This window comes from Lactuca saligna, chromosome 6 (genome assembly GCF_052625555.1).
Source record: "Lactuca saligna cultivar CGN05327 chromosome 6, ASM5262555v1, whole genome shotgun sequence".
NCBI classification, from domain to species: Eukaryota; Viridiplantae; Streptophyta; class Magnoliopsida; order Asterales; family Asteraceae; genus Lactuca; species Lactuca saligna.
Genome location: NC_136422.1, coordinates 71,855,189 through 71,872,190, shown reverse-complemented (window position 1 = coordinate 71,872,190; position 17,002 = coordinate 71,855,189). Strand labels below are relative to the sequence as shown.

General features: G+C 37.1%; 1 protein-coding gene across 1 annotated transcript; it reads left to right on the top strand.

Moving 5' to 3' along the window:
* The first annotated feature begins 610 nt into the window (after nt 1-610).
* On the top strand, nt 611-1,134 carry LOC145002709 (uncharacterized). Its single transcript, XM_078961924.1, has 2 exons — nt 611-742; nt 826-1,134. The coding sequence occupies exons 1-2, from the start codon at nt 611-613 to the stop codon at nt 1,132-1,134; spliced, it is 441 nt and encodes a 146-aa protein (XP_078818050.1).
* The last annotated feature ends 15,868 nt before the right edge of the window (nt 1,135-17,002 follow it).

Here is a 17,002-nt window from a genome sequence, read left to right as displayed (position 1 = left end):
TTGCTTTGTGTGATTGTATTTGCTTTTGATCTCTGGTAAGATCCGTTATTTGGACATTACAATTGGTATCAGAGAAAAACCGGTGTCAAAGGCATTCTACAATCGATTTTGGGTGCAAGTCCGTGCTTTTCTACAAAAAGTTTTCTCGTTTCATCAAGAATCTGAAATAATTGTGGTTTACGGCCAAGCTTACGACCGTAATCTCTAAATACATCCGTAATCCCGTCAAAGTTCGTCAACCGTGAATCGACTTCTTGAACCGTAAACTTTAAATCGAAGATCGTATTCGTAAATCGCAAAAAACCCTGGACTGTGAACTTAATTAAACTCTTGAATTCTTCTTGAATTTTTAAACCGAAAATATCAATCGGAAATTTGAAGTTTACGGCCACAAACTCCGAGTTTACGACCGCAAACTCTTCTTGACAGTAAACTCTTTATACAGCAGTAAACTATTTTTTATTGCAGTACAACACTTTGTGATAGTAAATCGGATTTTAACTATGACAAAGAAATCAATTTTATTTTAATTTTAATCTTAATTAATTTTAATTAATTGTTAAAAATGGAATCTCAAAGTTAAAATCACTTTCAAGAGCTTGATGCTGTCATGGGTACCACCACGCGAATTCCAAGGTTAATTTCAGCTGATGGGTTTCCCGAGTGGAAGTACAGAATAGAGAAGTATATAAAAATGAAGGATTTCAAGTTGTGGAAATGTGTCATCAAGAATCCCGTCAGAGTAACCACTACAGTTGCTAGCAAGTGGTTGATAAGAAAATAGAAAATTATACTGATGAAGACTTTGAAATTGTGGAGGAACAGGAAAAGGCATTGGCCATCTTGAATATGGCCTTGTCACCAGACATCGCTCAAGGGTTCAGAGAGTATACGTCAGCTAAAGCTTTGTGGGAAGCCCTGATTGAGGTGTATGAAGGGAATGAAGATATGCGAGAGAGTCGCCAGGATATGCTACGACAACGTTTTAATATGTTTAATTATATTCCTGGAGAGACCCTTGAATCACAACTACAACGGTTCGCAACTCTAAATACAGAAATGACTATGGCTGGGATTTTCTACACAAGGTCAGAACTGAACAAGAAGCTACTAAATGCTCTCCCAAAATCTTAGGACATGAATGTAGCTGTTATTAAAAAAAAACCAAGGATCTCAGCAGCCTCTCTCTAGCTGAAGTGATGGCAGTCATCAAGGCATGTGATATTGATGACAAGCAGAGGGAAATGAACCACGTGAACTCGTATTCAGCTGCGAATCTTGGCATCTCCACTAACAATGCTCTTTCACCCATGTCATTTTCTCTTCCTTATGCAGGTCAATCATTCACTGCTCCACAAGTTTAGAAGCAGACCTTTCCCACTCCATCTGCATCATCTTTAACTGGGGCTCCTTATTCAAAGGGAAAGGAGAGTGATGAAAATCTTGCATTTGCTTCAGGGCTTGTCAACTGCTACAATGCACTCGTAGCCGGAGATCTCCCTCCTCAATTGTCATTTGCCGATCTTGATCAGATTCACCCTGAAGTCGTTGAGGAGATGGATATTACATGGCAAATTGCCATGGAAGTATTTAGGGCAAAACAATTTGCCAAAAAGACTGGGAAGAATAACTAGGGAATGAGTGCTGACAAGAAGGTTGGGTTCAGCAAGGGAAAGCTTCGATGTTTTAACTGTCATGAGCCAGGGCAATAAGTGATTAAATAATGACAGGACAATAGTTGCAGTCGGAAACAATCGAAGTGGAACTGAATCAAATAATGAGAAGGCTATGGTTGCTCAATCTTTTGACTGGGAGGATCAGATGCAAGCCCTGAACCTATCTGGACGTGAAGTTGTCCACCTGGCACAAGTTTATGATGATGTTCCAGCAGAGATTGCAGCAGCTAAAGATAAGATGATGGAGCTGCAGTTTGCGTTGATGGTATCCTCTTCTCATGAACTTAATTCAGCCAAGGTAAGTCTTCCATCATGCTCTCAAGCCTGTATTGACTATGTTAAAACTATGCATGACAAAATTGAGACATTAGGTAGTGAAGTAGAAAATCTTAAGATTCTTCGTGAACTTAATGACAAATTAATAAGGGACGTAGAAGACTTTAGATATGAAGGGTACCAACTTAGAAAAGGTTAAAAACCACTCAAAGCTCAATTGGAATAAAAAAAAAATTAAAGACTCCAGGAAGACTACGGTAATAAATGTGAAAATTATGATTATGTAGTCAAACAGAACGCTAAACTAGTAGCAGATATTGAATCTTTGAAAGGAAAATTTGAAACCGCCAAGCTTGATGTTAGAAAATATGATTTTTTCAAGTGAGGTGGTTGCAAATATGATAGACCACAGCATGAAATTTAACAAGAATCAATCAAGAGGTCTAGGGTATAACCATGTACCCCCTCCCTTCAATCATTCATATGTGTCCAAGCCTTTATCCAAAGAAGAGATTGCCAATGAATCATTTATGGTTTATGGCAAGTCATCTGGTTTTATTTCAGGAGGATTTATTAATGTTGAAAGTACTAATATTTCTACCTCTCCTGTAGATCAATCCTTGAATCAGTCAAAGCACGAAGTTGAAGGATATGTTTCTGAAAATAAAATCGAGTCTAAACCTGAAGCTTTAGATTTAAATAAAGACAATTTGTTTTCTAATGTTTCAAAAGACAATATTTTTTGTGATGGTGTTTTTATTACTTATGATATTGTTTTTAATGGTTTTGAAAAGTCTGGTTTCAACAATTTGGTTGACAGTTTTGATGTGTGTGATAATCATTATGAGAAACCATCTACATCACAAGCTTCTCCATCTAACACATCCTCTCTTGCCTCACAACCTATTTCCGGTTCATGTTCTTGTGAGGGAAGCAAGGGTGATAGTATGGAAAACAAATCTGATAAATGTACCACAAGTTATAACAACAATAACCAGATTTGTTTTAATTGTGGTGTTGGTGGTCATATAGCTAGAAATTGTCATAATCATATGTGCATTTCAAATTTCCAAGAGGAGAGAACGAATTCAGAAGAAGGTCTTTAACTAGAAAGTCCTCTAGAAATCGTTCCCGGAATGGTGAAAAGAAAGATAATCAAAGTAAAAGACAAGCCAATTTTCAAAAACATAAAAAGGTTTTTCATCAAAAGGTCCCAGACAGTTTGCCAAAACCAAACATGGCCAAGCCCAGATTGGTTTCGTCAAGGGCAGCAGTGAGTCTTCAACCAATTATGGTAGAAAACCCACATGCCCTAAGCAAACTGATACTCATTCAAGCTCAAAAAACATCCGGGACAATTAGAAAACCAAATTTTAAATGGCTACCCAAACAACTTTCTAATTCACCTTCCGTGTCCTCTAAAAATTCCAAAGTTTAATAATCTAAAACGGAATAGGGATCACCAAGGAAAATAATTACCTGGGTCCCCAAATCTAATTAAACCCGCATATTTTGCAGCGACGGTTGGGGGGAAATGTCGTCAGACCCTGGTTCGTTGACAGCGGCTGTTCCCAGCATATGCAGGAGATATCGCCCAATTGCACGACATTCAATCCTTTAATGGGGGATATGTCTCCTTTGCGGGTGGAGATGGTGGCAAAATTACTCAGAGAGGAACTGTCACAAATGGGGTTTTAAGTTTCGAGAATGTCAATTTTGCTCCCGAGTTGAAGCATAGTTTGTTAAGTGTTTCTCAGATCGGTGACAAGGGATATTCTACGCATTTCACTGATAAGGAATGCATGATTCTCAAGCTAGGATTTGTCATCCCAGAAGAGTGGATTCTTGTAAAATCTAAAAGGGATCGAAATGCCTATATCATCGATATGAATAGCAATGTTCCTGAACAAATTTCATGTCTTTTCTCCAAGATCTCCGAACAAACTGCAATGATGTGGCACAGAAGAATAGGTCATGCGAATGCCAAGAACCTAAATCGTATTGCGAAGAATGAGATGGTCCGTGGATTTCCTATCAGGGACTTCATTACGGTTGAAAAATGTGTTTCTTGTGCCCAAGGAAAGCACCATAGAAAACCACACCTGCCAAAACAGGTTAACTCAATTAGCCAATTGCTTCATATGGATCTGTTTGGACCAATAAATGTTCTCAGCATCAACATAAACTCTTACTGCCTAGTTGTGATTGACGACTTCTCTCGGTTTACGTGGGTTTTCTTTCTCACCAACAAATCTGGAGTTGCTGATTTGATGAAGAAATTCATAGTCTTAATAGAGAACCAGACTAACTATCGAGTGAAGGCGCTTCGTACTGATAACGGAACAGAGTTCAAGAATTCTGTTCTTGACCACTTTTGCGCAGAAAAGGGCATCATGCGTCAATTCAGTTCTGCTCACACACCCCAGCAAAATGGTGTTGCTGAAAGAAGAAATAGAACTTTAAAGGACACTACGAGGACAATGCTGTGTGATTCAAAATTTCCAGTCTTCTTTTGGCCCGAGGCGATAAATACTGCCTGCTACGTTCAAAATCGCGTGTTGATCAACAAAGCTCAGATGAAGACCCTGTATGAAATTCTATATAATCACAAGCCGTCAGTCAGTCATTTCCGTGTGTTTGGTTGTCCTTGCACCCTTCTCCACTTAGATACCAACCCGAAGTTTAATGCCAAGGCCGATGATTGTTACTTTGTAGGGTATGTCGCTCACACTGCTTATAGAGTATACAATAAAAAGACAAAACAGATTGTGGAATCCTATGACGTGCGTTGGCTGGAAGAAAATGAGACGGATGCTAGAGTGGGTCCAAATTGGCTGTTTGACTACACATTGTTGTTCAAATCACTTAGTTTGTCTACGAGTGGCTCATCTGGATCTACTTTTGGTTGGAAGAAGATTTATGAAGACGAAGAAGAAGTTATCTACAGAGCTCCATCTGCATCCTCTTCATCATTCAAAGGGAAGTCTCCAGTTCCTTCTAAGAAGTTATTTTCTGAGGGGGAGCCTTTCACTACACCGGAGGGGGAGTCTTTTGCTACATCGGAGGGGGAGTCTTCTACTACACCGGAAGAGGAGTCTTCTGCTACACTAGAGGGGGAGTCTTCAATCCAAAGTGATACTCCTGATGCTGAAACTACGCCATCTACACCTATGGAAAGAGAGTTCATGCCCAATGACGCTTCCGCAACTACATCAACCTTTATGGAACTACTCTTTCTTGAATCTCTCTCAAATGAGTTTGTGGTGGAGCCTTCTGGAGTGGCTCAATCAGTAAATGAAGGAGGTATCAACATCCACACTCTTCCTATCTCTCTCAATGACATCTTCCAAGAGATACCTTCAAGAATTCAACGCGATCATCCGATCAATAACATCATTGGTGAGCTGGGCGATGGTGTTAAAACAAGAAGTCAGAGTGGAGATGTTAATATTTTTCTCTACTCTTGCTTTATTTCTCTAATAGAGCCTAAGAATGTTGAAATGGCTCTGAATGAGCCCAGTTGGGTAGATGCAATGCATGAGGAACTGCATCAATTTGAAAAACTCGGTGTTTGGAAGTTACTTGAGTTATCGAAGGGTAAGAAGTCACTTTACATAAGATGGGTTTATCAAAATAAGCAGGACGATTCAGGTGTTACTTTGCGAAATAAAGCTCGATTGGTGGTTCGTGGATTTCGACAAGCCGAAGGTCTTGACTACACTGAAGTCTATGCTCAAGTAGCTCGCCTAGAGGCTATCCGTATCTTTCTAGCATATGCTTTTTATATGAACTTTACTGTGTATGAAATGGATGTCAAGACTGCCTTCTTGTATGGCAAGGTAAAGGAAGAAATCTACGTTGATCAACCTCATGGGTTCGTTGACTCAAAATTTCCTAATCATGTCTACAAGTTGGATAAGGCATTGTATGGGTTACATCAGGCTCCTCGAGCATGGTATGCAACTCTAAACAAGCATTTCCTCGAGCATGGCTATTCACGTGGCACCATTGATCAGACTTTGTTTATCAAGCATGTTGGAGATGATCAAATTCTTGTACAAATCTATGTTGACGATATCATCTTTTGGTCAACTAGTCTGCAGATTTGCAAAGAATTCGAAGGTGTAATGAAGAAACGGTTCGAAATGAGTTCGTTAGGAGAAATGACCATGTTTTTGGGGCTTCAGGTCAAACAGAATTCAACCGGAATCCTGCTACATCAAGCCAAGTATGTGGAGGATATTCTTGAGAAGTTCGAGTTTCGCGATGCTAAGTCTGCTTCAACACCAATGGCAGAACGACCTCTTCTGACTCCAGATCCTGAAGGCGAATCCGTAGATCAGACTCACTATCGATCGATGATCGGATCGTTGATGTATCTTACTGCAAGCCGACCGGATATCATGTTTGCAGTGTCTCAATGAGCACGTTATCAAGCTAATCCTAAACTTTCACATCTTATTATTGTCAAAAGAATTTTTCGGTATATCAAGGGAAGCACAAAATTGGGTCTTTAGTATCCGAAGAATTCTGAATTTGATATTTATTCTTTTACTTATAGTAATTATGGAGGCTGTGAGCTTGACAAGAAATCTACCTCGGGAGGATGTCAGTACCTAGGTGACAGACTAGTTTCGTGGAAATGCAAGAAGCAACACATTGTCTCAACTTCTACAGCCGAGGCGGAATACGTTGCTGCATCGGCTTGCTGCACTCAAGTTATCTAGTTCCAACATCATCTGTTGGACTACGGTTAGAATTATCTAGAAAACCCTATTTTTTGTGATAATGAAGCAGTTATTCAAATTGCCAAAAACCCAGTCCAACACTCTAAAACTAAGCACATCAACATTAAAATTCATTTCATCAGAGATTGTTATAAACGTTCACTAATCCGGCTGGAATAGGTCCACAATAATAATAATGTGGCGGACTTATTCACAAAGCCATTTAACAAAGCTCGCTTCGATGTGCTTGTAGGATTTCTGAAAATGATACATTTTGAGGATTAAGTTTTTTTTTTAATTTTAATTTTAATTTTATTCTTTCTCTTCAACTCAATTTTCAATTTTTTATTTTCTTATTTTGTTTAATTTTATTTTATTTTTTCTTTTGTTTTTTGTTTCCTTATGATAGATTAAATTTGCGCATTTTGTTCTCACCCATGCACAAATTTGGGGGGAGAAATAATCAAAAATCACAAAAAAAAAAAAAAAAACAAAAAACAAAAAACAAAAAACAAAAAAACAAAAACAAACAAACAAACAAAATCAAAAATTTTAAAAAATTATTGCTGATAGTTTTGTTTGTAGGTGTTGTGATGGGAAATGAAATTAACAAGTGATAACGGGCAATCTGAATCGGCGTAACGTACCTAAGTTGATTCGTCTACGCTCTGTGCTCGATCTGTGCTCGATGCGCTGGTAGGCACGAAAGATTTTAAATGGACTTGACTAGGGAAAGTTGAACCTAATGAATTAATGGACTTGACAAACTTTGACCTAGTTAGATCCGTTTAGCCTGACTTCACGACGCTCGGATAGGTTGAGCAGGGAGATATACATGGGAATCTATCGGTCACATTAAATAACCCATATCTAGAACTGTGGATTCACTTTTCCTCGGTGTGCGGATTTTGTCCTTAATTCCGGTTGGATGGGGGCGACTGGTAAATTCCGATAAATTAGGTCTGTAGAATATCATTTTTTTTTCTGTCTGTTATTCATATGTTGTCTCCTTTGCATGACTTCCAATTCGACCTAGTACACAACATATGCAACTCTATTTCTCTGCATGTTATATATATGAAATTTCTCTTATCTGTTAGCCATATGATGTCTCCTTTGTGTGACCTCAAATCCGACCTGGTACACAGCATATGCAACCTTCTACTTCTCAATCCCTCTGAAACAATAAGTAATAGAATTCTGAATCTATCCTCTCTCTGAATGGTTGTCTGCTTACCAGATGTAAGGAGTACTCTGGAAGTTCTTGATGATTGGGACATACCAGGAAGTGGGAAACACGTTCTAGTACACTTGAAATTGAACACATACTGATTGTTTGTAGATCTCGCTGCTTGATTTAGGTGGACAACAATATGCCTGGTTGTAGTCAGTTAAATGGTCATAAGAAAATTTTATTTAAGAATTAGGACCAATCATGATAATAAAGTTATAATTAGATATATGCATGTATCATGTCATTGGTAAATTGTCCAAAAATATTGTCACAAATTTTTCGTGTTTAAGTGGACCACAATATTGGCGATCGATCAAACGAAGATGTAAAGATAAGGGTACCGACTAGTAGAATAACATTGTCCAACAACTTTGATCCCAGCGTCACAAACTTAGTCACAGTAGTTAAAAAAAATTTGTTTTGTTAAAGCTAAATTATTTTATTTTTGTGCATAATTAAATTTTAATGTCATTTTAATTTTATTTTATTTTTTAATTTTTATCTTTTTATTTATTTATTTTATTTTTTTAAATTAATTTTTTTTATTTTTATTTTTCCTTAGTTAAAATAATCCTCAGAAATATTTTTTAAAATTTAATTGTGTTGAAATTTGCTCAATATTGGGTAGTTATCAGGTAAACTGGTAAAGAAAGGTAAATATAAGGGTTTAATGTCGGAATCTCCTCATTCACGAGATTTCGGCCGCAAACACTCCCATCACTCTCTCTCTCTCTTCCTTCAAAAAAAATTCCGTCAAATTTCTCAAATCTGATTCAACCATCTCATAGGTAATGATTTATAGATCATAAATATATGTTTTATTGCATATTTCACCGTGTAATTTGAGCTTAAATCGAAGAAAAATGATCAACAGAGCTTACGGCCGTAAGCTTGGTCCGCAAACTCCGTTCTAGGGTCATAAATGCAATTTAGTCGTAAATCGATTGCGACCGCAAGCATATATTATTATTGTGTTGTGTTTAGCCATATTCTTCTGATTAAATGCATGTTTTTCATGAGCTATGCGATTGAGGTGTTCGTTGGCCGTTAACCTGAGTTCATAGGCTGTAAACGCAATTTACGGCCCAAGAACAATATGTCTGGCCATGAACTGTGTTTGGTTTCTTGGCTGTGAACACTGATTTTCACTTGAGTAATTGTTGTTTTGATCTAATTTTCTAAATAAACTAATTTTCTTTTCGGAATCAAAATAAAAATTAATATTTTTGGGTGTTTATTTGCACATTTTTTTTTCTTACAAATTGTGGTTGAGTGCAGAAAATGGCAAACTTCAAATTCGTGGACATGCACAATCTTGCTATTGTGCTTGCAGATCCCCCAGCTGTTCATTCAGACATGCGATCCATGATTCACAAGCTTCGAGAGTGTTGTCTGGCGTCTGCTATCACAGTGAACCCTATTGTGTATCAAAATTTAATCAGAGAATTATGGACCACTGCCAGCACAAGCATGGATAATGACGGTCATTTCACTGTAAAAGCTATGGTTCAGGGTCAAGAAATTGTGATTAATGAAAGCTTCATCATAGACATGCTGCTAATTCACGATCAACCTAATTTCCCTACGGAAATCGGGATTGAAAATACACAAAGAATTCTCAGAAGGATGAGCTATGAAGGCACTTCACCTCCGACCTTAAAGAAGCTTTTGCATCCATATTGGAGGTTTTTAGTGTATGTATTCGTCAGCTGTGTTTCTGGGAGAAGATCAGGAGCAGACGAAATTTATCAACGAACTACTGGTACACTTGTTTCTCTTGCTGCAGGGGTGAAATTCAATTTCTCAAGATTTATCCTGGAGGAGTTTGTTACAAACATCAGAGCATCAACTCGAGATACTTTCTTGTTATATCCCAGATTTGTCCAGTTGTTTATCAACACTTAGTTTCCAGAAGCGAGAAAAGAGGGTGAAACTTTAGATATGAAGTTTTGGATCCTCACACGGTAGGACTCATCAAGCAAAATCGAAAGGGAAAAGTTGTTTTTCGAGGATTGTACCCTCTTGAAAAATTTGGAAAATTCACTGAGCTGCATGAACCTACAGAATCCTATGGTTCTTCTGATCAAGCTTCTTCTGAACTAGCATCTGCTGAAAAATCATCTCCAAATAACATTGTCATTGATGTTTCTGAGGATGAAAATACTGAAAGTGAAAACACACCCACTCCTGATGCTTATGTGATGCTTATGTGACTGTGGAACATGACAAAGTGTTTGATCGTGCTCAAGATGATGATCAAGGAATGAAGGTAGAGATTGGGGAGAATATTGGGGAAGATAAGATTGATTCTTTTAGTGACCTTGACCTCACCGATTTTGATCACGATGATATTGCTGCTTCGTTAGCCAGTAGTGCTAATTTGATGTCAAATGATAATCTTGACACTATCTTCAACAATGTCGATGATGTTGTTCGTCCGACAACTAAGACAAGGGAGACAAATGAAGTTTTTGAGACTACAACCCCTACTACAGGTCAAATGACAAGTGTTTCAATTCCAATGGAGACGATTATTGTATGTTCCCTTTCTGTTTCTGTTTCTCCTATCACAGAGCCTTTTGTGAGTGATTTTACACCGACACAATCTGATTAACCCCCACTAAAGACACGAAGATTGGATCCAAGGCACGATAAAGTAATTTCAAGACTTGTTAGCAGCCTCCCAGTACCACCTACTACTACCACTACTACCAGTCTCACCACAACAAAGATGTTTGCAACGGGCTCGGGTATTGCTTTTGATGTTGGTGGTCCCTCTGCTCCACCAGGTTTTTCTAACCTCGGTTTAATCGTGATGATGCTTCTGAAAGACTAGCCCTACATATGGCTGAGGAGCAACTTTTGACACCTCCTTCTCGTGGTAAGGGTGTTTCAATATGAGGTGGTGGTTCTAGAGGAGATAATCTGACTATTTCCGAACTCCAGAAAGAAATATCAGTATTGAGTCAGAAAAATATTGAGCTAGATATCCAAGTGTCAGAACTTCGAGCTGAAAATGCAAAGCTTAGTATTCAAGTGTCTGAACTTCAGTCTGATAAGTCAAGCCTTGGTGAGCAAGTAGCTGATCTTACAAAGGATAAAGAGCTGAAGTCCAAACATATTTCTAATCTTCAAGATCACTTCAATCTGCTAACCTCAAGTTATTTTGAATTGAAAAAGAAGCTTGAAGAAGACTTTGGAGACAAATATCAAACATCCACTGACGAGTACAAGATTAATCTTCATGTCCAAGCCTTTCCAATTGTTTTGCCTACTGGTCAATCATCTGGAGTTGTTAGTCATGTTGATAACGAGCCTCCTCAAGCCCCTCATGTGTCAGCAACTATTCATAATGCTCAGGAGGAAGTAGTGAAGAAAGGACAATTATTGTTCAAACGGAACCCTAATCAAAATGCCTCTTGGGATGAACCCTTGATTACAGTGACTGACCTTGAAGTTGTTCGTTTCAAGGATACTTTTGGTGATCGGTCAGGAATTGTGTCTTGGGGATTTCATGCTCCTCTCAACATGTGGATTGTGTTACGTAAAAGTGGCAATTCTGTACTTTATAGAGATAGTCATAACTTTAGTTCATGGACTAGAGTTTACCTGACTGAAGATCAAGTCAAGAAAGGGTTTCCAGCGATGAAAACTATTGAGTCTATCGTAGAAGAGCATCCTGATGTTTTTGATTATGACACTGATAAACCTTTGCAAATCGTAATGTGGCCTGCGACTAAGCAGGTCAAACAGTTCCCAGTACTTCAGACCTATCAAGATGGATCTCTCGTCTCGGGCGAAACAAACACCAATCACCAACATTACTTGTAACAGACTATTCAATTTTAAACAACAAAAACGTTATGGTGTAACAGACTATTCAATTTTCTCATTGTGAGCTGTCAAGTGAAACAAACACAGTCACCAACATCACTTGTCCCTGCACATCACAATTTCACAGATTACAGATTACAGATTACGTGCACAGTTTTCTTCAACCCAATACCACACTCAATCAAAACCACACTCAAAATAAAACTCGTACATTGCTAAAGTGAACACTCTAACACAACTCTCAAATATGATAAAATCGTTTGTTGGAAGTTTGGATGAGAAAAACACCCCAAGGACCTGTGAAATCAAGGGAATTGTTTCTTTCTTTTCCCCATTTCCATTCCAGTAAACTGAAACAAAGCCGAAAACATTATGTATACCTTTCTTCCTTGATTTCTTGCTTGATTCTTCGTCCCCTATCAAGAACCACCGGAGGTGGTGGCGTTTTCCGGCTACCTCTCGAGGAAGCAGCCTCCTCATCTACCTATACTCAACGGTTGCAGCCCACGAGTCCCTCCTGTTCCCTCCTTCGTCGTCACCTCACCAGAAGAGAAGAAAAAGAAGAAAACCACTTGTGATTATCAAGCAAAACCACCGTACCAGCCTCTTCTTTTCCCTTTGACAGCCGACAAGAAACCAACCGAACACCCTCTTCTTCTTCACTGCTGCTGCTCTTTTCCCTTTCGTTCCTTCGGCTTCGTCAAACCACAGAGATGACATCCCTCATTGCCGATCGAACCCTTCCCCCTTCGCACATCACCATCGGAGCAGGAAGAAGCTTCGCTGCTTCTTAACTTCATTCCTTCCGTCTCGACAAATCCGGAGATGCTTCCTCAGCCGGCATCGATTGGCACCTATTGAACCAATTAGCAACCTTTGTTCCCCCTTCTGTTCGCCGATTGCCTCCCTCCGCCCTCTTCTGTTATGACAACCAACCACACTGTGAGTATTCGATCGACCACCACCATCATCTAATTTCTGTTAATTGGATGTCCATTCGACTGCTCCAGTCGGAATCGTGAGACCTATGTCGTGGTCTCGTCCCCAAATTGTTTGAACTGCAAAAGAAATTGCGACGGGTTTAGGAGAGGGAACTGTTCGAACTTCGATTCCATTTATTTAAATCTGACCCTGAAGTTGTTGAGTTCACGAGATTGACCCCACCTTTGGATTAATTCAATTATTAAGTACAAACTCCCTTTGGATTTATCCAGAAATAGTCCCTCCACTAAGAAACCATAACCAACCTAGTCCTGGAACCCCAAGTCAACTTTAAAATGTACATTATCAGCCCCTATCTTGAGAATAATTCTCAATATCAGTCCCTAAGTATGATGTTGACAAAATCAAACCCTAGAGTTTATTTATTCAAAGAAAGACCACAATATACTTAATAATTACTACCAAAACTACATTTGGTTTACTAGGAAATATGAATATACTCAGTGGTTAGTTTTAAGAACGAGAAACATCGCGTAACAAATCTCACGACAAAATTCACACCACGAGCCTAATGCTATGATAGTGAGTGTTTACGACCCCTTTTTAATATTTTAATTATTTCGGGGAGAGGTGGGGAGGGAATACATGTGCCAATATATTTTGTTTATACAAACCAATTACCTTTTTATGTAAAAATACAATAAACCTAGTTTATAAAAATATTACTATTTAACAATTTTCCATATTGTTACGAATAAACCAGTATAATTTTTTCGTATACGTATTATGGTTATTTCATCGTTAAATAACCATTTCACACAACATATACTACACGATACAAGATTATATGATTTTCATGTGGCATTTCATATGATAATAAGTACGTTATGAAACTTTATAGTATTTCAAGGATTCAAGCTATTATTAAACATGTTTATTTATATGTTTAAGTACACCACGTTTATACATGTACATATGTTCGTTAATTTGAAACAGTCATTGTTATAAAACCGAATACATTATATGTTTACATATATGTCAAACATACCCGACTTTTATAAACCATATACAATGATATTCATTATGCCTAATGACTTACCCCACGAGTAAGTTAGGGCTGAGAGTTATTCAGTTACTTTTTAGTTAAGGGGTTTTAGTGAGACGTTTTTCATTAGCTAAGTTTAAATACTTAGCATACCCACACTACTGTAACCGGTAATCTTTGGAGCGATATACATATGTATAGCTCTATACGGGGTTGACATTCCAACATATATATATATATATATATATATATATATATATATATATATATATATATATATATATATATATATATATATATATATATATATATATATATATATATATATATATATATATCAGTGTTGTAAAAATCGGTTTAGGCGGCCGCCTAGGCGCTAGGCGGACTGCAACTGATTTCGATTAGGGGTGCTAGGCGGAAATTGGTCAATATCGGTCAAACTCGGGCTAGGCGGTCCTCGGCGGTCCTTGGCGGGAAGATTTTAAAAAATTCAAAATTTCAAATTTTCAAATATTATACCAAATTTTTCAAAACTTCCAAATTTTAAATTTTTAAATATTCAAATTTTCAAATATTATACCAAATATTTCAAAAATTCAAAATTTAAAAATTTTGAATTTTCAAATACTATTTTTTCTTAGAATATATTAAGTTTTAAAATAGTTTTATTAGTAATTTATGGTCCCTGATTAATCCTCCGATTAATCCCCGCCAAACTGATTAATCGCTTGACCCCAGTCGACCGCCGAGCTACCGCCGAGCGATTTTTACAACCTTGATATATATATATATATATATATATATATATATATATATAGATATATATATATATATATATATATATATATATATATATATATAGGGTTAGGTTATTTTGTTTTTATTAACTACTATGTGCCAGAATGTACAGATCTGGACCATGGGATGGAATATAATCAAAGGTCATGATCTGAGGGTCTATGATAGTAGAATATGATAACACGTACCATATAATCACACAAATTTCAACATAAAGGCATTTTAGTCAATTAACCTATATTAAAAAAAGGAAACTTTTAGATTTTTAGGGATGATTAATTTCTTTATTTTTTAAAAATCTGAATATTTTAAATTAACTCAAATTTAAATTTCCGATTTTATTCTGTCAGAATGATAGAATGCCAACGATAAACTAGTAAATATATTTTTCGATTTTATTCTGTCAGAATAACAGAATGTCAACCATAAACTAGTAAATACATTTTGAAAGACTACACAAAATCGATTCTTGAACTAATAATATATCAAAAAATTACATTGTATGATTGTAATTCATTGAATAATAACAAACATTCTGAAAGAATAACAAGTATAATTCTTAAAAAATAACAACATTCTTAAACAATGAGTATGATCATTCTTTAATTCATTCTTCAACCTTTTCACATCAGGTCTTCAAGCCATTATTGAAGCCATTTCTACCAGAAATTCATTTCCAAGTAATTTGTAGTGATACACTTGTAAAACCTGCACATTAAAGATACAAATAATTAACTACAATTCTATCAGAATACAGCAATAATATTCTTACAAAATAAAGTATTATATAAGAATATTCTTTAAGAATTTGTATTATCAAGAATATACCCAACAAACAAAATAAGGAACTAGCATCAACCTATTCTGACAGAATAAGGAACTAACATTCTTCGGGTTCTGTGACAACCCGATATTTCAACTCTTTGTAATGGCCTAATAGGTCAAGTATTGTAACCACTTTTGAGTTAATAAAATTAACGTTGATAATAAAATGTCCAAAAAGTTTCTATTTAACTACCTACTATGTTTTATATCATTAAACCGGGATCGTACGTAAAAAGAATGCCCAAAACCCGGCTCCGTATATTGAAGTTAAGATTTTTCCAAATTCGGCTTAGCAACAGACAACTAAAAACTCGAATCGGAGATCGAGCGACTTTTGGCCGGAATGACCTAAACGAGAATCGAAGGTCTCGACATTGGTATTTCAGTTGTAAAAAGTCTGGCAAAAACCGACGTCAGATAAAAAAGTTATGAATTGTTTAAAAAATTTCTTAATCACGACATTTTATAAATAAATAATAAAAATAATTTCAGAATTTGCCGACGGAATCTAAACGAAAGTTGTAGAGTATGGTCTCACCTTCGCGGAGATATAAAGAACGTCGAAAACGGAGTTCGTATGAAGAAGATATGAATTTTTGAAATTTATTAAATAAATTATATATTTATTTAATTAAAAATCCGGTATTATCCGAAGGGGGAGTCAGCGTACTCATTCGAGTTACGCGCCGCGTAACCCTGTACGCCCCGCGTACGCGAAGGCCTTGGCCTCAGATCGTCCACGTTGCGCCTGAGCGAACTGTCGAACCGTCCCATTCGAGCTCCGAGGCAGTCGAGGACTCGGTCACGCATGACGTACGCGTACGCCCAGCGTACGTGCGTACGCCCCGCGTAACGAGGCCTCTCAGCCTCCTATAAATAGAGGTGCGAGGGTTCCGGAAAATTTACCCCATCCCTCTCATTTCTCTCACGATATTGCCTCGATTTCTGTGCCCTCACTACCCGGAAGCCCTGGTCATTTTGTGCAAATCCCGAAAGTCGATTTTACTCCCGAGATTCCCGAGAATCCCGAGAAAAATCCGTTTCCCGAGACGAAACTCTGCCCGGTTTTTCCATCTCGCTATCTTCAAATTTCAAGTGAGTTCATACCCCTTAATTAACCGTTTTTAAATATTCTAAACTCTTTTAAATGCTTTCTAGGGGGGGGGGGGGGAATACAAGTAAAACATGCGACTACTATCGGGTGTTATATATAAAGATTATTATACACTTTTATTAAGTAGAATCACATGTGATTTATAAACTTTATAGGGAACTCCCGTATACAAAATATATTACAATAGCATTCTATCTTTGAAACTATAAATTGTTGTAATGCATGTATAAACTAAACATTTTTTCCTAGATTTAAAGTATATGTGTCTATCTTAGGCTCTACAAAAATCTATGCTTTCATAACAAGTGATTCCTTTTCTAGATATTCTAAAACAAACGAGGCACACTTTTAGAAAACTATAATATGTATAGTATTATGAGGATATTGCTAACTTTTACATACTAGAAACACGATTTTCAAGAAATCACTTTCATATACAATAACAAACGAACATTTTAACACGTAGATCTGTTTTTATCCTACGGTTCTGTGAGACATTAACTTCACGTACGTTCGAGTACATATTTCAAG

What these genes read in the sequence shown, in the direction of transcription:
- LOC145002709 (XM_078961924.1), top strand. Translation starts at nt 611, where the DNA reads ATGGGTACCACCACGCGAATTCCAAGGTTAATTTCAGCTGATGGGTTT. An exon ending in TCATCAAGAATCCCGTCAGA is followed by an intron (nt 743 to 825) that starts GTAACCACTACA and finishes GTGGAGGAACAG; the next exon opens with GAAAAGGCATTGGCCATCTT.